The 24203-nt window shown below is 41.0% G+C and overlaps 1 protein-coding gene across 4 annotated transcripts in view; it reads left to right on the top strand.

Annotated features, from left to right (window-relative positions):
- Positions 1-24203, top strand: part of epha7 (eph receptor A7) — an 85101-nt gene that overhangs the window by 56457 nt on the left and 4441 nt on the right. The window contains exons 6-16 of one of the 4 annotated variants that reach the window (XM_076755622.1): positions 6564-6688; positions 7977-8145; positions 11471-11615; positions 12853-12908; positions 15352-15477; positions 15941-16126; positions 16477-16538; positions 16764-16973; positions 17748-17897; positions 21488-21681; positions 22319-22474. In XM_076755622.1, the coding sequence (XP_076611737.1) occupies positions 6564-6688; positions 7977-8145; positions 11471-11615; positions 12853-12908; positions 15352-15477; positions 15941-16126; positions 16477-16538; positions 16764-16973; positions 17748-17897; positions 21488-21681; positions 22319-22474 (1579 nt within the window). The remainder of the gene's footprint in view (positions 1-6563; positions 6689-7976; positions 8146-11470; positions 11616-12852; positions 12909-15351; positions 15478-15940; positions 16127-16476; positions 16539-16763; positions 16974-17747; positions 17898-21487; positions 21682-22318; positions 22475-24203) is intronic. The other 3 variants (XM_076755623.1, XM_076755624.1, XM_076755625.1) reach the window with 3 other exon arrangements.

Genomic DNA, 24203 nt, shown 5'->3' on the forward strand with positions numbered 1-24203 from the left:
AACGCCCACACGCAAACATACACAGGCTTTCCAACCGTAAAAAGCAGCTGGGGTCACATGAAATTTGGTGAAATGATCGCACTTTCTCAAAATGCAAATTGCATATCCCGTGCAGGGAGAGACAAACGTTCCCGACCAGGAGAGGATTACATGGAGAGGAGACGACTGGGAGCAGGCAGCAGTTTGACACTGAAACAGAGTGGTGGAAAGTGAGTGTGTGGAGGTCAGAGGGGGGGCTGACTGCTCCGATACATTTGCCTTGGTAGCCAGCGACCCACGTACAATTCTCAACTCATGCAAGCAATTTTTCTGAGGCTGAGTGAAGTCTTTATTTTCAGCTAAAGTGGTTTTTCATTTAACCATGAGCAAAAGTTAACCAAACTGCCCTGCCTTGACCTTAAAGAGGAATCCCACCAATTTTACTCCTAAAAGTCAGTTTTACTAGTCTTCTGTGGCTGTGGAGCTTTGTCAAGTCTTTGTAAAGCCCAGATTCACAAAATGATGCAAATGGTTGCATTCTGGGAAATGGTGGATCCAGCAGTTTGGAGCTTCCTTCATACCAGGGCCTAAATCTCAGCCTCTACTGGTCCAATTTTGACCATTCTTTTTTAAATCTGTCTCTTGTAAATCTTCTAACTTTATGGAAGTGTCCTACTTAATTGCTGGAATTCACTTTTAACCTCTTGACTTGCAATCTCCTCAAATAGAACTATTTCTGTCCGCAACAATCACCACCTTTAGGGGATTACGCAAAAACCATTACTTAAACATCCATTGCTCCCAAGATGCCAACATTTAACAGCAGTCACTTTCTGCTCTGTTATGGGAGTCACAACATCAAGTCGAAGTAATCTTGATTATGTCATCCCTCGTTAGTGTCAGCCCAGACCGGGACCAAACTGTCGCCGCGCTTTTGTTTCACAGGCTGCTGGAGATGATGTGTTAAAAAGGCTTCTGTCTAACAAGCAGGCTTCCCTGAACTGTAAATATTCGGCTCGGCAGTGATGAAAGGGGAAGCTGAATAGACCAATACGGCATGTTAAATGCATCAATCGCTGTCAATGTGTGAAATACTTGATCTAATGGAGAGCAGAGCCAGGATTTTAAATATGTTACCATAGATTCTTGAGGAAAAAACGAAAGAAAACTCTACATCCTTAAGATGATAAAAGGACGTTTATTAATGTGTCAAAATTAGTTTTTATCCGGCGCATAGCGTCAGTAGTGTGCTTGACATTTTTTGAAATTATTTTCTCAAGGAGACATTGTAGTGTCCTGTTCAAATTAAAAACCTTCAACAAAAATGGTGCCATAAGCATTAAGATACGCAAGCTCATGCTGAAAACAGCAGTAATTAATATATGTGTTTATAGCATTGGTACGGTCCATGAGGCGAGCACGGAGGCAGAGAAAGACGCTTATGTAATGAACTACCTCCGCTCGGCTTTTCGCCTCCGAGTTGAAATCAGCAGGCTGAGTGAAAGAAGAGGATATTAAAACACACTGTCTAATGTATTCATAAGATATTCAAATGCAGAGCACGTTGGAGACTGGCTTCTGGATCAGTTATCTTTACAGGAGAAGGTGTTCAGGGTCACTAACACATTTTCTAATATTGCAAAATGAATGCACAAATGCCTTCCTGAAAAGTCTCTTTAAGAGCGGCATAACAATTATACAATTTTCCGCCATGCTAAGCCCTACAGGTATGTTAAAAGTCTGAGAGTGCCTGACTTCTTCTGGTCTCCATGATATCAAGTCAGTCATTAATGGCTGTCACACAGTGCTGCCTGACTGATCTGCGGGGGAGGCAGAGGAGTAGGTTTTTCGTAGAATTAACGCTGAACTCTGGTCTTCATTCACAGCCCTGAGAAATGAAAAATTACCACTTTTACATTGTGAAAATAACGTTGTGACAATGATCACCTTGTAACCTGTGGAATGCTGGGTCTGCTAATACTGCTCACTGATCTCATGATCTCTGTGGAAACACAGGGCCCCGGCTCTGTGTCACCCGTGGTGGAGTAAAGGAGTGGAAGATGGGGCGCGGTCGGGCTGAGTCATTGCTACTACAGCCGTGGGCTAAAGGGGGGTAAATGGGGCAGATCTGGTGCCTGAGCCTGCGTCACACTCTGGAGGGGGAAGAAGCTGTGTGGGAAAGTAGCTCCTCATGCTGCACCCTGCCTCTGTGGCTCAGGCAATATCTCTGCTGCCGCTCGAAAGCCATGTATCTCTGACAAGAATGTGGTTTCTTAGAAATGATTACTTCCTCATTTTTTCAATTAGCACAAGCATAACAAACTCAGATGCATATGTGTGACATTTGAGACTTGTATTTGAGCAAGTAAAAGGCCAGTGTTGAAAGCAGAAAATAAAAAGAATAAACATACTGCTTGGCAATAGGAACCAGACTACAGTGTGTTTGGCTATGATAGGAAGCAATACAGATGAAAGCATAAAGTTGGATTTGGATTGTCTCACCAGCAGAGTTGGGGTGATCAATGTGTTTGTTTGTGTACTTCTTTCTGAAAAACAGCATGTGGGTCCTTTTCTTTCTTATTAATTGATTTTCAGAAGAAAAGTAGAAAAGCAAAGTAAAAATCCCAGACCATCTCACCCAGACAGCAAAAGATATATATGCTGTATAATACACAGCCCGACAGCAATCAATAACCATAATCGGTCAATAATCAAATGCTGTGACAAACAAAAATAATCCACTATCTGTGGCTGTTGCAGCATGCACTCTGCCCGTGACTGCAGTCTCCCACAAAGCAAGGCGGATTTGTTGGTAAAGCTATAGTGAGCTCGTCACACAAGGCTGGTAGAGAAATGCAGCCAAATCTCCCAATGCTAACATGCTAGCATGACGTGTGTGTCAGCAGCTAACCCTGTGGCACAGAGTACACATGCACAGTGGTGAGCACTATGACCCAGGCTGGGTTGCTGATTCAGACTGAAAGATTGAAGGGTACGTTCACGAAGGCTAGTTTTCTTGTTTTTTATATGACTGTGGCATTTAATAGCGTTGGTTGTTTATGTATTTATTAAAAGAACATGTCCTCTCATCACTACTCCTCTCCCCAACGCTCTTTCATGAGAAGCTGGCCGCTGTGAGTTCATGTGTTTTGAGGGAGTAGCTTTGGAGGGAGGCATGAAGGGAGGAGGAGGGATTTTTCAGTTGGATACTTTCAAAATCTAGCTTACTCTTTCTGGTTTCTCCAACGTTACCAACCCCAGCTTTAAGAATTATAAAAGATAAACACTCTCCCCCACTTCAGGTCAAAAGCTTAGAAACAGACCACTGGGCCAGTATGAAACTAAATATCCATTTGCCAAAGTCCAAGAGCTCATAACAGTGTAAATATACGTATATCCTGAAGTAGTTCCTCTATGCACATGCAGGGTGGAAAAATCCATCAGCAGGGGATGAAAGCAAATGTCAGATTAAAGCAGTAAACACAGACAAGAAGCACCATTTAGTGCCCATAAACCCGAACCAGATTTAGGATCGGAAAGAGAGAGGTCCATATTTCAAGGACGCCGTCTGGATGGGGGCAGAGAAAGCAGCCAAATTGGATGAAGTTAAGCTGCACTAACTGCTTGTTGTGACTCGAGAGTGAAAACTCAATCGTCCCTTTGACCGGCTGACTGTGCTGAGAAAGGATACATTGTTCCTGTGTTTTGGGTGGATTATGAGGGGACATGTCACAACAGCAGGTTTTTGACAAGGTCTTGGGTGTCTGCTGTCGTGAGCATTACTGTCAGGAATGCCGATGAGGCCTAATGAGGTTTTAATCCAGCCGGAGTCATTAGTGGCAGGTCATCTTAAAACAATCCGGGGTCAGGCTGCATTAAGGCTACAGAGGTCCACTCCCTCTGGGTCACTGAACATGGCACCGACACTTCAGCACTTCAGCAGCTTCTGCTAGTCCAGGGTGAGGGGCTTTGTCTCTTGCTGGTCAGTATCAAAAGATAAAGGATATCTCTGTCCCTTGACTGGTTAGGACTGTACAATCTGCAGATTTTGGAATATAAAACACCGCCAGATGGTATGCCAATAGAGAAATGTAAGCTTATTGTTCTGTTCGTCATTTGTAAATTGCTCCAAATGAGGCAATCAAGTAAATTCACGTCAACACAGAAGATTCTGTGTCTTTGAAGAATTCACATTTTCTTTGGTGTGAATTTATCATTCATCAGCTTTCATTTCATTTCAAAGCACTTTTAATCCATGAAAGACCCAGGAAACAGAAATCAAAGTACGGCTCCCGACAAGTGGCTTTTACCTCAGAGTTTGCATCGTCCCCAGGACGGCTTTTCAAACTTGCTAAGACATGTTAATTAATATGTTTTGCCCCAAGAGCAGCATGAGTCATCAAGATTTCACACTGTGTTGACAGAAAGGATTGCTGTGCTGTTCAGAGTGCAGTAAGTTTATTGTTTGAAAGTATCATCTCCCTGGGATAAGGTTTAGTCGCCCAAAAAGATTGCCCTCTTTTTTTTCCTCACTAGCGTCTTAACGAAAAGTGCTGTAAAAATGATGGTGATTATAATCAAGATGATGATGACAGTGATGTAAAGGTAATGGAAGTTATACAGAAGCAAAAGGCACAGCTGCAAAATTAGTAGAGGTATTAAACACTCCATAAAATCCTCCAACTTCTCCCTCTGCCTCTAAGTCCTAAAAATTACATTTGTTTAAATGAAAAAGTATGTTAGCGCAGTCGTAAAAACAGGCCGCTGACTGTACTCAGAGCTGGTTTGCATTAGATATAGTTTTCACATTTTTAGAAAATATGACATCAAAGCAACACTTACTGATTCAGGATGAAATGATGGTTTATTGTGAAACAGTTTATTGGGTCGGTTGAAGTAAAAAACTCAGAGAAATATCTCTAATTCTGTCAGTTCTACATGTAGAATTTGCTTTGTGTAGGGCCCTCAACTGTCCCATTTTGGCTCAGTCTTACTGCTCTGCAGCAAAAGCAGGAGCTGTTTTCACTGAATCCGCCGTGTGCTACCTGCCCAGCCACAAACACCTGACAAAGTTAGAAACTCTCTGGTAAACAGGATTCTCAGGATTTGGTTGGAGACAAGAAAAAACAAAAGGTGAATATTTATCTTTGTCAGGTGGGCAGACGCAGGAATCTGAAAGAATACCAATGTTGCTGTGTGTCAGGAGGATGTGTACATAGGCAACTGCTTGCTAACAGGTTCTCCATATCAATGGAATAAGGTGGAGATATGTTAATGTTGTGGTTATATCCAAAAAATCTGTTGATATACAGCTTCAGCCGTGGAGACAAGTACCTTTGTCTTCTCCTTAAATTACATTTGTAATTTTATTTGTAATTATAAAAGTAGATGTAGTATCTCCCCACAAATGATGAAACATGGAAATTTGTCCCTCTCAGTATTTGTGATTGACACGACATCAGATTCCCCCAAAGAACTGGAAGGAAGCTGATTTGTTCCCCTCAATATTTAGAGTTAAACTGACTCCAGAACACATGGGATGTGTAGCACTCACAGAAAACTTCCTGCATCTCATTTGAGTTCATGTCACCAGCAACAGTGAACACAGCAGCACTGAATATATCTGGGATTTTGTCGAAACTGTTTTTCTGTTTGTTGTCAGCACTGCGTGTCAGAGTCTTCCCTTTGAGTTTATTGAACACCTGCAGCATCACACGGCGGCTCGAACCATAACTCCATCTTTACATTGACAGAATTATTGTGCACATTTGCACACGTGGTACAGTAACCGTCGCTTTGGTCAGGATCTGATGGTAATTAATGTTCTGTGCTCTGCTGCACATCTACACAGGTCAGCTCTTTCACATAGATTCACAGTGCAGTACATGAGCAGTAGCTGTAGTTGGTGCTACATCAATGATAGCAGGGGTAACAGTAGTAGTACAGTAGCTAAAGAAGGTGTTTTTGCAGCCACAGCACTCGCAGTAGTTAAATGATAGAGCGTATGCTGAAACATTACACGGCACAGACTCAGGCTTAAGCATCTGAACAAGGTTGTTAAGTTCAGTACCATCACGTACCTTTAGGTACTGACAACTGAAAATATAACCGAGTGTGCATATGCACTGTTTAGCAAATCTAAATGTTGTAGCACTTAATCCAGGCAGCCAGACACTTATAATGAGTCATGCAAAGAGCCATAGATAATTGGTGTGCATAAGACTGGTGTTCAGAAGGTTACAGGTACACCCCTCTGCCTCTAAGAGCTTTCTGAATACTTCTGTCATCAGGGAGACTAAGTGTCTGCTTGTTCCGCTGGAAATGTTGGAATTAATTGAACTGAATTGTCATTCATAATCTACATGTTGCAGTTTTCCACTGGCTGGGGGTAATGCTATCTTCCGCCGTTTGCACTGTAATTGAAATTTCGATCATGAGGTGTAAACATTTAGAAGCATCCCCGTGAATATTCGGCGGCTTGCGAGGGCCGCTGAGTGTTGGAGCGCCTGATTAGTGGCTGCTGTATGCGTGTGCGTGCAGTGAGGGTTTGCCCTCTGCTTATTGACATGTTCTTGTCTAAACAGCTCCGTCCCAGGTCAGCGAGGTCATCAAGGAGAAAGTACAGCAGCGCAGCATCCAGCTCTCCTGGCAGGAGCCGCACCAACCCAACGGCGTCATCACTGAATATGAAATCAAATACTATGAAAAAGTGAGTTGCTGTGGATGTGTTTGTGCCCTTGTCTCTTTCTGAAAGCGCTTCCCCTCCATCTCTCACATCACATTCACTTTTGTCAGCTCTTCATTTTGTATTCTATCTGCATGCTGCTGTGAGAGGAATTCACAAGATTCTGCAAGTACCTTCTTTGTCTCATAATTGCAATAATGAATGAGATGCTCATAAGATTTTAATCAGGCTGTAGTCCTTCACAGCCGCCCCCACGCACATGTTAGCACACACACAATCCATGGCTGCTGCACTGCCAGAATTAGCAATCTGTTACTGTTATCTCCTTTCCCCTTCCACATAGATTATACCGCTGCTTCACTGTGTTTCAAGTCTGAACACATCAGCTTTTTACAGCGAGGTTTAATGGAGCGAATTTAACCCAGCAAATCAAAGGCAGGGTAGCAGAGCTCTGATGCCAGTCCTGCTGGCCACAGCCGCTCGCAAACACGGGCGAATCAGTCTCCTATGTCACGTACTGCGGCTGTGGTCTGCCCAGCTGTAAAAGTGGAAAATTGGAAACAACAACTACACCCCTAACAGACCCTGGCATTCCATTTGGGCTTTTGCCAAGCAAAACATTTACAGATCAACAACAAAGTACACAATGCATGCAGCCTGTGCATCCAAATGGATTCCTTGATGGAGAACTTTTCATAGGTGTTCATGTTTTCAGTGTTGCAGGCTGCCTAATGCTAACATAACCACGTTCCATAGAATGTGTGCAGTATAAAGCATAATTGATGAAATGATTTTCATTCTTTAATTCTTGAATGAAAGCTAGTATTCAAATAAAGGCTGGACAAAATAAAACATTGAAGGGGTTGGAATTTGCTGTACTGTAGTTCAATATCTTATAAGGTGCTTTCAGCATGAAGCACATTTTATAATCAGATTAACAGCAGAGTTTATAGTCTTTACAGACATACTGATTTCCCCGACAAATCAGTTCCATTTCCATTTTTTTCAACATTATATATATATATATATATAACTAAATGTTAAAATGACTACTAAATTTGAATGATTTCATCTTAAATTTCCACACTGTGTATCTTTTTGAATTAGACATTTTTAAATCACGTTCATTCCATTTGCAAAGGGCAGGTAATTACACCCTCTGAATTATATCTGCAGTATTTTCAAAGCAGGCGTTAAGATAATGAACTTCAATGGGACTCAGACTTTCACAGCAGCTGGATATTCATTTTTTTTCCCCCAAATGGTGAAAAGGTCAGTCTTTTGAATAAAAGATGATTTATTCCTTGTACAGGATCAGAAGGACCGGATCTACTCCACGGTGAGGTCCAAGTCCACATCAGCCACAGTGAACAACCTGAAGCCCAGCACGGCCTACGTGTTCCAGATCAGGGCCTTCACAGAGGCAGGATACGGCACCTACGGCCCCAGATTAGAGATAACCACCAAGGAAGAGGCCACAGGTAGGCTTTATATACAGGCGACCGATGCAAGAACACACACTTTTTCAATGACTACTGCTTTAGCTGTGCATTATATGTTTTATGTAATGTTAAGGGATGTAAACTAAAATCAATATATTACTCAGGTATGAACACAAAATAGGCTCTGTGCAGGTACAAACAGCATCCAAATGTATGCAGTAATGGAATACATTATTCAGGTATGAACAAAAAAAATAGGCTCTGTGCAGATCCAAACAGCACAGGAGTGTGTGCAGTAATATTTGAAGATAGTTTACAGTTCAGTGTGGTTTGTCCTCAATAAGTTTTCATCAGTTTTTCCACGAGAATTGTTGTGCGATGCAGGATAAAACTTGATGTTCCACGTGTGTTATTTATACCACATAACCAGCTATTTAAGCCTGGCACCTGAAGGACTTGACAGTAAATGGTTGACGAGTTGGAGTTAGGGCCCTGGAAACTCACCTGGTGGTCTCTCTTTAGCTGCACTATCAAATAAACAAAAAAATGTTTTGTTTTGTTTTTCATGAAAAACCTATAAACTATACTCATATGGACCCATTTCCCATTTCATACACAACTGTAATGCTAATTATTATGTCACTTGAGAACACCCGTATATTCATCTGGACTTCAGCTTCCAATATCGAAATAAAAATCATGCAACATGAGTCAAAACCTTACATCCCACGATTAAGCATCTTTTATTTAGGCTCAGGTTAGACCTTTTTGTTTTCGTCTTTTTTTGTGGTACATCTTTCAAACATGATGCTATATTAAGTAATGTTTTCATATTTTGCAGGCAGCTAAACTTAAATGTATAAGCGGAACATGTAGTATAAATGGAAGTAGAAGACGACTGAACACAGAAAAGGAAACAGCGTAGGCAATTTCTAGAAACTTCCTGTATTAGCTTTTGCTAATACATTATTTTGCATACAATATCCTAAAAGCAAAAGTCAGCTTCAAGTGAAATCTGTGCAAAGCGGAAAAATGCGAAAGCTCTGATGAACTGGTGGTATTCTAGTTTACAGATGTAAAGAAGTGATGTATCATTACCAGACAGTCTCTCCTGATGCTTTTCATTTGGTAATGTTTCACCTCTTTGAATGAAAAGACCACAGAGGGCATTAGTATCTCTCCAAATTCATCAATAGCAAGCACCTAACAGAGAGAGTTCGACCACAGCAGCACACTGTATTAGCACACAGGCTTTCAACTCCTAATTTATGCACAACTTGTTAATGTTTCCAGCTTCTGCAGTAAGAGCTCGGGGAAATGATTTACTTTCGAGCAAAGCAAACAGAAATTACTTTGACTTTATGCTGACAACACGTCATGGGAAAAATCACTAAGCACAAGGACAAGCTGCTGTAGCGTCATGAGGATAAACTCATTTAAATCTAATCAGGTGTATCAGCTTTGCCCTAAGTGTCACATTGTGTTACTTGGAGTTTTGGTGAGGGATGCTGCTGTGAGGTGCTCATGTTATGGATCATGATGTCATTATAAGATCTTCTAAGCATGGGCACACATGAGCTTAGGCAAAATGATTCTCGCCTTTCAGACTTCTATAAATGAAGCCAAAACTATCCTCACTGACCCTGGTGGCTTAGCTCTCTAAAAAGACTGCCCTTATGAAATATTGTGGTAAGAACATGGCACATGCTACATCAAAGGAATATCAACACTTTGGGGAATACGCTTACTAGCTTTCTTTCCCGGAGTGAGATGAGAACATTCTAATCGACCTCATGCCTGTGTGTTATAGACAGGACATGGTTAGCTTAGCTTCACATGAAGACTTTAAGCAGGGGGAATCAGCTAGCTTGGCTCTCTCCACAGTGAAAGCTAGGCATACCAACAACTCTAAAGCTGATTCATTAACATGCTTTATCTTGTTTCTTAAATATGTCCATAATCAGAAATGCAAAAACAGCAATATATGGCTTTAGAGGGAGTTACAATGTGTTGTTTTTGGCCTGCAGGCACAATGTTACCAAACCTGGCAACCTCACTGTAACACCAAGGCTTTGTCTGAGATCACTCCATATTTACTATACAGTGCATTATATTTACTCTCCACCATTTAATTTGACAGGATGTGAATTTAATGTCAAAAATTCCCACAATTGAAATAATAAAGGTGCCAGTGATGAAGCAAAGTAAGTATGATTTCTAAGTGTTCAAGATCTCAATTTACCGACCACTAAACATTCAACTATTTAGTATCTATTATAACGTGGTGAATGAGCAAGCAAGGGAGTGATTTTGGACACAGCTCGGGACTCTGGGAAGCTGCACACAGTCAGTGCGCCCGGCTTTTGTTCGCCAAAAAATAGTTCCAGCATGTAACTCCCCCTAAAACCACAAATTGTCATTTTTAGTCTTCTGTTGTGCAGAAATTACACAAATCACATATTCTGTTAATTAGTGTACATGTAAATTATAGCTGTTATTTTTTATTATTTGTATTTTTTTCATTCTTTGTGTATTTGTAAGATTAAAGCTCTCATCTAATTTGTGAAAACCCACAGCATCGAACCTTCCCACCCAAACACACTCCACACATCTTATATCCGACACTACTGCAAAAGAGGTCACATTAATTACTCATACCACATGCAGAGTGCGTCCTGTAACAAGGTTAGAAGGTTGCAGTCTGGTCAAAGTGTTCTCCACCAGCACAGTGAACCACTAGCCTCCTGACAAGTGTGTAATTTGACAGTTGAGTACTCTTAAGTCCTCCCAAAATAGACAATTGGTGAGATACTGAAGCTTGATAGAGAAACAGCTGATGCAGCTTTATTTTTCAGCCCCTCCTCCTCAGACAGGCCACAAAAAAAAAAATCATTCTCTTTCATTTATACAGTGCAGATCCACTGATTTAAAATGCATGAATTTTCCCCCTCGTACACCACTCGCGTTGACTTTATACGACGCTACGGCGAGACATTCTTCGGAGCAATCGGCAGTTTGTCAATGCAAACAGTTCGAGCACTGTGAGAGTTCTGAATGGGAAACAATCCAACCTGAATGTGTCTTTGTTGGAGATGAAGGGCATCGCCATTGCCGTCTGGGACTATTAAGCCCACTTTCTGAAACAGTAGAGCCGTGTGTATAAGGACAGCTCAAAAATAGAAGCGTCCCTCCTCCACTCTCTCAGAGGGAAGGAGAGGAGGGGGGTTATCAATCTCCACGCCTCTCATTGGGCTCAATTATGTCCCGCAGATTGTAGTCTTTGATGTGCTGAACTTCACACTGAGCATTTCTGTGTTTCTGAATGTCTGTCCGTGTGTGTTTATGTGTGTGTCCGTCTCATCAGCTGCGATTGTCTCCAGCGAGCAGAACCCCGTCATCATCATCGCGGTTGTGGCTGTGGCGGGGACCATCATCCTGGTGTTCATGGTGTTCGGCTTCATCATCGGGAGAAGGTACGCTCTCGCGGGCCCCATTGACTCTCCGCTCCTGTGAGTCTGCGCTTGTCAATTAGTCTTTCTGTCACTCACAGGCCTCCACGTCTGTGGAGTTGTCACACGCACACACACGTGCACCCATCATCTCGTGGCATGCTGTGCTAATGGGTTGTGATGCATCTTCTTCTTTTTTTTTTTTTTTTTTTTTTTTTTCCCAGCCCCAACAAAATTTTTAAGCTATTTCTGCAGAGCCATTATGAGACAAGTACCCCAGAGTGAGAAAGCTTTGGCTCTGCATTCCTGTATGTGTGTGTGAGAGAGATCCTGAGGGCGGGATGAAGTATGGCATACATTTTTTTTTTTTTTTCCACCACTGCAAAGAGCCCTTCCCATTGTCATTATCATCATCCCCTCATATTCCTCATCTGTGGTTTCATCTGCATGGATGCCATTCCATCAGAGCTTGCTTTAATGGTGCTTTACCATACAGACTTTCCTGGCACTATTTTAATACTTACAATGCCAATTACCTCTTAATTTAGATTTAAATTATTATTTAGATTTTTTTAGCCAGAAAAACTCTCATCTGCTCAGTTATTTACAGAGAACCATGATGTGTTCAAAGCCTGTGGATGTGCAGGCAAAAAATACAAATGATTTCAAATTGTGATAATGTACTGTTTGATAGCGTTGCTGTCATGTGTCGTGTCATCACATGTTAACTGAAGATCCACTGACTAGCTTTTTCCTGAGGCCAAAATAGCCAGCCATTGCAAAAAAAAAAAAAAGAAAAAAAAAAAAAAGTGGTAAGACGTAGTGACAGTGCTGTTGGCTTGTAAGTAAAAGCAGTGTTTTAAGATTTGAAGTATGCCGCATGAACGCTGGAGACAAGCTGCACACGTGTAACGTCCTAACAGTAAGTGCATGTCCATCACTTGTGGCTTATTTCACTTTCCCACTTCATCCCTTTTTTCAGTTTGTGCTCAAAGACCAACTTTGTGCAGCAAATCACCTGCTTGAGGGAACCTTCAACACGTTAATATTACAAATTAATATTACAAGACATGTTGAACAGTCCTTTGCAGTGCATGTATTATCTGATATGTTACATGATTAGATACATTCCCAGGCTATAGACTGCTGGGTTCACAGCTCCCGCTGCTCAGCTGGGTTTCTTAAGAGATTTGTCATGCACGGCATTAGTTGCGGCATTAAAATTCTTGTACTTTAGGGAATTTATTTCTTTCGCACAATCAGTTGATTCTGCCACTCTCTTCCTCTCCCCGTGCAGGCACTGCGGGTACAGCAAAGCCGATCAGGAGGGAGACGAGGAGCTCTACTTCCAGTGTGAGTGCCTGCATTCATCAGCCCAAATGCACACACATATAGTATATATGTACACACACACACAGATAGACACATCTCAATCACTGTGCTGAATAGGAAGGCTGCCTTAAAACCCATTAGCACCCACAGCCATAACTGTTTGATCCCAGTTCATTTGCTATGAGTCAATGCCGGAAACAATCAGCCTAACATCTGCTGCTGATTGGCTCGACTCAGTGCGTGGAGATGAAGAAGTTAGGATGCTACAAATGCATGAATCTGGCAGCTGCTAGGGAAGGAGAAGAGGCTGACCCATGAGGAAGGAGTGTTCTTTAAAAATGTAAAAGCTCAGAAGGTTCTAGAGAGCATCAGAGTTTTTGGTGTGCACACAGTTTGTTCAGTCGTAGAGGCTGATTCTGGGGCTCCTTCTATCAGTACGAGGGTTGTTTATATATATATATATATATATATAACACTGATACACCACCCCTAATGATGCCCCTGGAGACACAGCAGCAGACGGCTTCCCCTAGTGGAGCCGTAATGATCCGCGCTGTAGGCAAACTGCTGATTTGGAAACAAAGGGTCAGAGGTGCCACAAAGTGTAGGACTAAAGCAGAGACAGTGGTGGTGAGCACAGGTTGGCTGCTGCTAAGTATCTGACAGATCCACCTCAGCAGCTCACAGGACCCACCCGCTGACGCAGAAAAAAGAAAAGTGGGGAAAAAACACAAACAAGGCTAGTGTCGGCTTTAATGGAAGGATCTGCCGTGCAATATCAAATGACGAAAGGCTGCCAGGGCGACAGAGGCTAGATAGCGCGAGAATTCAACATGTAGACCCAATTTGTCTGCCATGTCGCAGCGAGGAAGTCGTGATAAGACATCTCCTATCAGATCCACTGACATCTCGGATGGACGAAGCAATTATGGGAGCAAGTGGAGGGAAATCTCAGCTGCCGGCGTCCCCTCGCTGGAGCACAATGCATTTGTTGTATTTACACTGTTGGATTGGCCGCTATGCCTTCCCTCCATGCAGAGAATAAGTGTTTCTCCAGCTGGATGAGCTCACTATTCTGTTGTTTGGGTCCAGCATTTATCCAGTGTATTATGGCTGTACTATCGCATTAAATTTTAAAGTTGACAGGTTATATTGTTATCAGTGGAATTTAAAATGCGCAGTGTAATCGCCCCATGAATGGACTGTTCACTTAATACTGCATAATATTGTAATTTGCTGATTATTTGGAGCACTGGGCAAAATAGTAACCCCCTACCCCATCTCTGTCCTTTCTCTAACCTTGTTTGTTTTCCTTATTTTCTACAAACTGCCTCCACTCTCACTTCATGGATATTCATGAACTCTTCCAGGATAAGTCTTACTTGAAATTGCTTGGACTTTATTTTTAAGAAAATCCCAAAAAATCAGTTGAACAAAAGACTTAGTTTCCTGCCTTGATATGAAATGAAATGATAGAAAACGTGTTTATATCTGCACTGAAAGAGCGCTTTCGTTTTTACCTTACCTTAGATTGATGTTCAATTTTCTTTCTAAGAATATTGGACATTGTTGTTTATTAATCATAATGCATGTTTGAAAAGTGCATGAACAACAAAACTGCTAAATACCAGAGGGACTGCCTTCAACCAAAAAAAACTGGGTGTCGAAAAAAAGTGAGAAATTGAACTTTGTGAGCAACTTTCAGACCTTTCAGTAATAACTTCAGAATTAAATAAATTATAAATAAATAAATTAAACATTTTAATTTGAAAACCATCTATGTGAATTAGTGTGGTTTGACTATATACTGTATATTTCTAAGGTTCATAAATTCAGATAGAAAAATCAGCTTAGTTCAAGTTGTTCACATTCATTTGGTCACTTTTGGAGCAAAAAATCAGAAACCTAAGATAATCTAAAGCTGAAACAGCAGAGTTCAGACAGCAATCAAGCCTGAGCAGAAATGATCAAACACCTGTCCTATCCTAAAGCTGAATTAAGATTTCAACATGAAGTAAAATTTCACACGTAGGTTTTTAACTACTTGCAATATTCAAATTATTATCTTCACCATTTCATGTCATAAACTGCTCATCTAACTGCTGTTAGATTTTTAAAATTTAGGGGACCCCCTCCCCCCACCATCCCTAGACTGATATAAAACCACCAAGCAAGAGAAGTGTGTGAACCAACAAGAGACGGATATTCTTCAGTGAGATAGCCTCAGACGCAGGCAGGGGAAAGGTAACTGTCAGCCTCATAAAAGCACCACGCGTGGGTTACTCAAATCTTTGCCTCCCATTTGTGAGGAATTTCTCTGTGTGAAAACCCTTTGACACCGGCCTCTGACTGTTCAGCACTTCCCTCTGAATCACTGGTCTTAGTAATCGTTTGCCTGTCAAGCGCCGGCTGGTGCGCAGTGTGCATATTTAATCATAACAGTAATCCTCTTACCTTTCTACAGTTAAATTTCCAGGCACCAAAACCTACATTGACCCTGAAACCTACGAGGACCCAAACAGGGCTGTCCATCAATTTGCCAAGGAGCTGGATGCCTCCTGCATTAAAATTGAGCGGGTTATTGGAGCAGGTGAGCCCATCCTCTGTCTCTTAGCTCTTGCTGTTTAGTTAGAGTGTGCTCTCATATATCACACTGACAGCCAAATATTTACACCTTGAATAGGGACACAGCTTTATGCATTGTATATTGATAGTGCAATTGCAAAGAGGGGAAAAAGTTCATTGCAATTAATGTGTGAGCTTCGTCTGGTAGAAGCAGTCACAGAGATTCCCACAGCTGAAAAATTGCTGCCACATGGGTTTTACAGAGGCGGTCAATGACAGTATCTATGCATCTCCAGCATGTCTTATTATAGGTCTTGGTTACACTCCCCTGAGTATAACAAGATGTCACACTCACAATTTGTATTCCACCACTGCACAGCTGCTTTGTCTCAAAATACACTAATAAATTTGTCATTGTGAAGTGCTTGATTTTTTTTTTTTTTTGTGTAAACCCACCCCTCACTAATGAATGTTCTCATCCCACACAGGAGAGTTTGGGGAGGTGTGCAGCGGCCGGCTCAAACTGCCTGGAAAGAGGGACGTGTCGGTCGCCATCAAGACATTAAAAGTGGGCTACACGGAGAAGCAGAGGCGGGACTTCCTGTGTGAAGCTAGCATTATGGGACAGTTCGACCATCCTAATGTGGTTCATCTGGAGGGGGTCGTGACGAGAGGTAATCACACTTGAAGGTGAACTGGAAGTATAAACTGTGAATGTCACGAGGCAGGTTAAAAATCCATTTCATCACAGTATATTTAGCTTTAAAAGGTAAAAGTCCTGTAGTTAGAGTGACATTATATCTGATTAAATTAGCCACACTGCCTGTTTAACATTTTCTCATTTAGACACTGTAATAAAAGGAACAGATGGTAACTTTTAATTAAAAGCCAATGAAACACATAGCTAAAAATAACTTGGAAGCAGTTTTCGACATAGTTTACCGTGAAGCATTATGTAAGTAAACAAAATTCAGGTTTCAATTAATCACCTTCTTTTTGTCCATCCTTTTCTTTTTGTCTCCAGGAAAACCGGTGATGATTGTCATTGAGTACATGGAGAACGGCTCATTAGATGCTTTCCTCAGGGTGAGTATCACCTTCGGAGCACAGGAGGTTCAAAAGCAGCATCTTTCCTAACTTTTCTTTGCATTGGCTGGAAAGTGTCCCAGACAGCAGGCAGTCTGCAGCAGGATCTGTGCATCACATAAATATCATAAATCTTGTGCTAGAGCTGCTGCAGTGCTGTGACCTACATTTCCCTCATGGTCAGTAAAGATGGCTGACCTGCCTGTGTTTCTCTGTGCCGTGCAGAAACACGATGGTCAGTTCACAGTCATCCAGTTGGTGGGGATGCTGCGGGGCATCGCGGCAGGCATGAGATATCTCTCTGATATGGGATACGTCCATCGAGATCTGGCTGCACGAAACATTCTTGTCAACAGCAATCTCGTATGTAAAGTGTCTGACTTCGGCCTGTCAAGGGTGATAGACGACGATCCTGAGGCTGTCTACACAACAACTGTGAGTCAATTAAAGCGCTTGCTCTCTTTACCCAGATCCCTGTCTGAATTCTCTAATCAAGTCCCAGCCAGAGCCTGAAAATAGAACAGAAATATGGGTGCACGCACAAGTAGCCTGCACCATTTTTAATATGCAGTATAGCTCTCTGACAAGGCACCCCCTTTATAAAGGTTGCATCAGTTGTCGCTAATGCTTTATTTGTGGTTAATCATATACTAATACTTTATAGAGCAGTTATAAGCCATTAATAAGCACGAGTTTTGGGTTGCTAGGTTGGTAAATCTCTTAAATCTCTGCTACAAATTTGCAATTGATGAATCAAAGAAATAAATACAATATGAAGCCAAATATGATGTTATACAACACGACAGAGCAATATGTCAATACACTTCTGATGAAGATAATGTAAAAATAGTTGAAACGATTGTCTTTCAGTTATTCATACAGTCATGAGTTTCCTACTTCTGTTAATCCATAAAGTCTGTTGTTGTAGAAGTAAATAAGCTGTTAATAACTGAACTTTGATGTAAAAGCTTTGCAGCACTGCAGCAAAACCTGCCAATGGCATATTAAACAAGCTTGTTTAAATCCACAAAGGGTGCCTTGTTTGAAAGTGGTGCCAGTATTTTTGCTCATGTTTTTTTTTTTTTTTTTTTTTTGGGTGGGGGAAGTTGTTTTTTTGCTAATTGATGTCTTAATTGATGTCTTGTGAAGATGCACAATATAATGAGTTTGATCTTAACTCCAGCCACTGTCTTGCATTTTATTGAACAGGGTGGCAAAATACCCGTCCGATGGACCGCACCAGAAGCCATACAGTATCGTAAATTCACATCTGCAAGTGACGTGTGGAGTTATGGCATTGTCATGTGGGAGGTCATGTCTTATGGGGAGCGACCTTACTGGGATATGTCCAATCAAGATGTGAGTTACTATCTGATATAAAGTCATGAAGTTACTATAACAATAAGCTTGTTGGTGGACTGTGTTATAACCAAGGATCATAATGACTTGTAAAAAGGCATCATTCATATTTCAGTTTTACTGAAGATTTAATAGATCGTTGCATGTGCAATTTCTCATCCAAGACCTTGGGGAGTGATTTGGGAATCATTGTGAAACATATAGTACATGTCTGTTTAAAGGCAGGGCTAGTGTTAGGGTTGAGTTAACGTAAAGACTTCAAATTGACATCTTCACTTTGCTGCCTGCTAACAGTTGACCTGGACTCTGATAAGTTGTAATGAAAGTTGTAATGAAAAAGTAAAATTTCATTACCAAACCATTTATCATTCACAAATAACTACAGTTGAGAATACGTATTACTTCTAGTCTGATCCTAGTAACTACCATGTAAAAGGTGGCATGAATTATGAGATTGAAAGATTTTCCCCAGATTCATCTCTAATTATCCCTAATGAACTCTTCCCACTAAAGCATAGAAAATGACAGACAAAAATCTCAGTTTGTGGTTCTTCTTTGAGGCTTTCTAGCAGGACCCTCATGAGAGCAGCTGAGCAGGAACAGTAACCTTGGGCTTAATTAGTTCAAGAAGTCGTGCTATAATCATGCCATTTGAATCCATTTGAAGGAGAAACAGTCTTGAAATGGGACAAGCATAAAAATGAAATCCTGAGAACATGGATTTGATGCTGGTATTCATATAAATAACAGCAGTGGAAAGCACTTGTCATGCAGAATACTTTTGATTCAAATGTCTTTAAACATTTATAATGACTTATGGTAATGTAAGCCATTGTGAGCAGCAGTGTTGAACCAATTACACAGCAAGCAACTCATGCATATTTTGAACGTTGCATTGCACTCATTTTGTTTTTGACATAGAAGTCAAGGATGTTAAGATATGCTCTGATTTTAAAGGGGCACTCAAGAAAATAACCCTGATGACGTCATTTTGATGTCATCAGGGTTATCTTAGCTTGGACTGCGAAACTACACATTTTTAGCACAAAGCCTGCGTTAAAAACTGTGGAGGTCTGGTGTTTGAAAGATATGGGCATCAATCAGTCAGCGATTGCTATTTGTTGTATTATGGGAAATGTAGGATGCAGTGATTTCAAAGCTATCACCATGTTTTTGTCTAGAAGTCAGGATATCTTGGCTTCTGCTGCTTTGATTGTCATCTTCTTTTTTCTTTTTTTTTCTTTTTTTTCAAAACTCAAAAAAACGGCAAAATCCACACAACATGAATAGTCACACTGTTTTCAAATCCACAATTTTCTCTCACCTGACAGCTGATGTCATCAAAGTTAATGCTCTGGAGCTGGAAGGTCATTTTGGAGATTTGGGAGTTCTCATGCATAGGAGCTGTAATTAAATGTATCTTTAGATGCAGAAGGATAAAACTCAGATTGGGTAAACATGATTCATAATCAAGATTATCATTGTTACACCAATCCTGCTTTACCATCAAGTAGTTTGGAAGAGCTGACTCTTGACATTGCCCACTGCTTTCTTCTGCAAAGAACACATTTTTCACATTTTTTGTGAACATTTGTCTTTCTTTTTATTTTTAAATGTCGCAAATTGTTAAAATGATTGACTCACCTGCAGTTCACTGAGTGCTGTTGTCTGCTTTCCTGTCAACTCCCACTGAGGGAGTCCAACTGCGCCAGACCACTTGAAGCGGCTCCTTATTGCCGGACACTTGCCACATTTTGATTGATGGCACAAAGCAAGTGAGCTCTGGCCTTACAGTTCCTATATGGCACCCGGGGTTTAGGCCCCCTGGGGCTAAACATGATTAAGATTCTCTGGCGCTGCAAAGCAGAGGCCTGCTGATTGAACAATCACATGTTAGAAATGCTAAACAAGATGGCTGGGCATTACAGTGGCGTATGTAATGTTTTGATGCTCTGCTACTTGACAGACATCAATGTCAGAAATTTTTGCGCTTTGTCAAGATGTCAGCAAGTATCTCCAGGGATGGAGGGAGAACATTATTTGCATTTTTCCCAACAGTTTCAGTGTTTTGACACCTCTTCCCTCCATGACTCATTCTTGTCTGAGCAGTCCTGACAGGAATTGCTGATGAACATGTGCAGAAACATACACAGCTCTTTATCCATACAATAAAGGAATGGGAGCTATGGGCTCAAATCAAAGTGGGCCCTGCACCTATTGTTCTCAGAACACTGACTTTTAATGAACTCTGTGCTAAACTGCATGCACGATGTGGAGTGACAGTGCATGAGGTTTAAAGACTCTGCAGAAAGAAAATAAAATAAAAGCATGCATAACCTTTTCAGCATCAGTAAATAGAAATAATGTCTTATTTTGGTAATGACATATTTAACATGACCATCAAAGGAAAGTTCATTTATTTGCAGTATTACATTCTAGATCTCACACCCTTTGCTTTGGCATTATCATCAATTAATTAATATAACATTTTGTTTCACTGCTGAGATGTTGGGACATGGTGACAAGTTAGGCAAAGATTTACAATAGAGCACATAGGACAGGAACCCAAGCCAACAATCAGGCTTTAAGTCCACAATTCAAACATATTATCTTAACCATTTATTTGAAAGTGAAAATTAAAGCAATCCTTAAAGTTAAGATGGCAGTGTACTCCATCATCAGCTAGATCTTGCAGAGCTACTGAAATGCCTACTGTTTACCCTGTGCAATTAATTGTTGTAGGGGACACTTGGGGTCCGTTTACATTCACATTCTCTTCCAACTAAGTGGTCTAAATGGTTAGGATAAACTTGGGACACTTTTCCAAATGTGTGACCACTTGTGCTTACCATTCTGGATTCCACTGTAAAGCTGTCTACTGCATCCCTAGATTTCCGGTGAATTAATTGTTGTCATAGGTGACAGAAAAGAAGGACAACATGATTTAGTTTTCTTAAAGGGCTCTCCAACAGTTCAGTGTTGACTTGTGAAAGATAGCTTTTAAAAAAGAATGTTTGAGGTTGATGCAGCATATCTTGACTTTTACTCCTTGGGTCACATTCCCAAATTGCTGGACCCCACACTTCCAACACAGGCTTTCTGCTAAAGCTCTCACACTGAAATGCTTGGGTGGTATTGCATGGTAATTTTTTTTCATTCTTGACAAAGGTTCTCTAGAGCTAAAGAGGACATAATACAACAGTTTTTGCAGGATGAGTAGTAGATGGGGAATGAGAAACCCGTCACACCACAGTTACTGCTCAGAGCTCATCGGTGTACCTACTGTCGTCGACTTTTGTCATTCTGCTTTGAGTCCACATCCCATTTACTGCAACTCAACTTGCATCATCTAATCCTAAAATCTCAGACACATCTGTGTACAAACTTGGTGATTAAAGGCTGAAACATGCATGAAGAGTAGTAAATTCATTTCATCAGGGTTAGGGTTAGGGTGACACTAAAGGCTGATACTAAAGGGTTAGAGTCATGGGTTGGGGTTAGGTTGATACTATGGGCTGATACCAATGGGTTTGGGGTAAGGATTTTACTCAATGCAACACTGTTGACTCCATCTGTTTTGCATTCTCCAGGTCATAAAAGCAATCGAGGAGGGCTACCGTCTTCCAGCTCCAATGGACTGTCCTCCAGGCCTGCATCAGTTAATGCTAGACTGCTGGCAGAAAGACAGAGCCGAACGTCCCAAATTCGATCAGATAGTTGGCATCCTTGATAAGATGATCCGCAACCCTAACACCTTGAAAACCCCAGTGGGAACATGTACAAGGTGAGGAAAGAAAACCCCCAAATTAATCGTTTTAAAATGTGGTTTCATACAATAAAGAATTTGAACTTTTATTTTACCACATTAGTGGATGATCCAAAGTGTCCAGTGGATGATATAGCCTCTGTAGTTCACAGATGAAAGATAAATCCCGCGGGATCGATACCCCAAAGCAGCTTCCTTGGCTTTATGGTCAATAGCAGGGCTTTTAAATCAATCTCTATAATGAGTTCCTGGTACTTTAAAGTGCAGTGGGAACTCCAGACTTCACTCTGACGTTTGTCAGATGAATTCTATTTGCAGTCAGAACATACTTTCCCGAGGTGAGATTGAAACTCAGAGGTTATAACTGGTTAAAAGCACTTTATTATATGGAGACTGTATGGGGTGGATGTATTCAGATTGAAATGATATTGACAAAAATATTTTTCAGAAGTAGAAAGCTGATGTGCTGCATCATTTTTTGAATTTCTTATTGATTGAACCCTCCAATCAACTATTTTTTTCCCTTTCTCGCAATTTACTGCACCGCTGGATGCCTTTGGTCGTCACTTTGTCTCGTCTCCTGCCTGATTGTGTTTTCAGTAGAACGTTTCCCTTTCACATAAGACATAAACATCTTTCTGTGCTCATCCCGCAGACCAATTAGTCCACTGTTAGATCAGAGCACACCAGACTTCACTGCTTTCCGCTCAGTGGGAGAGTGGCTGGAAGCTATCAAGATGGAGCGATACAGAGACAACTTCACAGCAGCTGGCTACAGTTCTCTGGAATCTGTGGCCAGGATGTCAATCGAGTAAGTAGATACAAAGCCCTCAAGTGGTTAAGCATCAGTAGAGAACATTAATACCAGCAACATTTAGACTGTGATCTCTCCTACACTTCACTTCTTTCTCTCCAAACCTGTGTAAACAAATCTACTTGGTTGCATTTTACGTTCATGTAGAGCAGGGCCTCTCAAAGTCCAGACATCTGTCCACATGCAGACTGAACGGCAAGTCAAACCGAACCCAGCACATGACTTATTGATTAACTGGCTGTCCATGGGCCACATCTGGCCCGCAGAATATTTAGTAAATGCAGAACATTTTGTGCATCTAGCGCTACTCGCCAGTGGATGAAGCCCAGTCCATCCTGAGAGTGATCGATTAGCTTGCAAAACACTTGGAAATGAGCCAAAAAATCTGTAATTCATAGTTCACCCATTCTACAGAATTGGATTACTCTCCAACTCTGTCGTCTGTATTCTGTTGACCCACCATCAAACCACTTAGCTCCCAGGGTAACTATTCCCTGGAGCCGACAGCAGCGCACTGGCCGGAGTAGAGGAGATAACTCCGGAGTTGTCAGAGAATCACTAAGCTTGTCTGTTAGACACAAGAGGTGTTACTTGGATTTATTTTGGCCAACTGTTGTATTGAGTCTCAGACTGGGCATTTCTGTTTGCTTCCAGGGATCCTGAAGAGGAATTTTTAGTTCAGATAAGCACTTATTCATTGGTAGTTGAACTGTGTGTTTTGTATTGAGCACTGACTGCCTCCTTTGCGAGGCGTCTTGTTTAGTACCTAGTAATCATTATGGATTTTCCACATTTTCTATTCACACTGATGTAGGCTCATCAAATTAACATTCATTTTAGAAACTCTTTAGAAGAAAGTAAAAATATTAAACAATAATATTGTTTTAATTTGAAAGTCTGACCCCCACATTGTCTACTTCGAAAAATTCTGTCCCTTGGACAAATGTTGATGAGGGCCCCTGATGTATGGTAAGTTACAAAAACTCTGAACTTTCCAAAACTCTACATCAGATGGTGGCCTTGACCTTTACTTACCCAAACTGCAGAGAGAACCAGGCCTTTATTTGAAACAGATTTATATTTGAGATAGACCTTTATGTCTTCCCTGATATATTACTACACTTTATCATTGAGCAGAAAATAATGCTTCCCAATCCTTGTTGGCTTGTAATGTAAACATCTACACAAAGTGTTGTGTTTTGTTGATTTTAGCTGAAAATTGAATAGCAAAATTATTGGAATAGGGTAATGAGAACAGTTTTTTTGTTTTGTTTTGTTTTGTTTTTTTGTTAAAAATAAATAAATAAAAATGACATGACTGTTGTACTACACTACCTAAAGTACAGTAATTCTGCAACCTACCCACACTACCTCCTGGCTTTTTTTGTTTTGTCTTTTTTTTTGCCCAGTCTTTAATTCACTGCTATTACCTTACAAGAACACCAAAAGAACACAAATCTTTCCAGATAGTTTTTTAGTTTGAGCTTCAATCTCGAAACTTCTGACCCAGTCAGAGACTCAGGTAGGCCAGTTCGATCTGGACCAACATTCTCCCTTTAAACACCTGAGCAAGTTAAGCCCACAGCAGTACTAATTGCTTCCTCTTTGCTTTGCAGAATGTCCAAACCTTCCTCAGCTCATTTTGCAGCCATTCCTTTATCTCAATTATTTTTTTGCCTTTTTTTTTCATATCATAAAATAACTGAGCAGCAAACACCTACAAGTA

This window comes from Chaetodon auriga, chromosome 18 (genome assembly GCF_051107435.1).
Source record: "Chaetodon auriga isolate fChaAug3 chromosome 18, fChaAug3.hap1, whole genome shotgun sequence".
NCBI lineage: Eukaryota > Metazoa > Chordata > Actinopteri > Chaetodontiformes > Chaetodontidae > Chaetodon > Chaetodon auriga.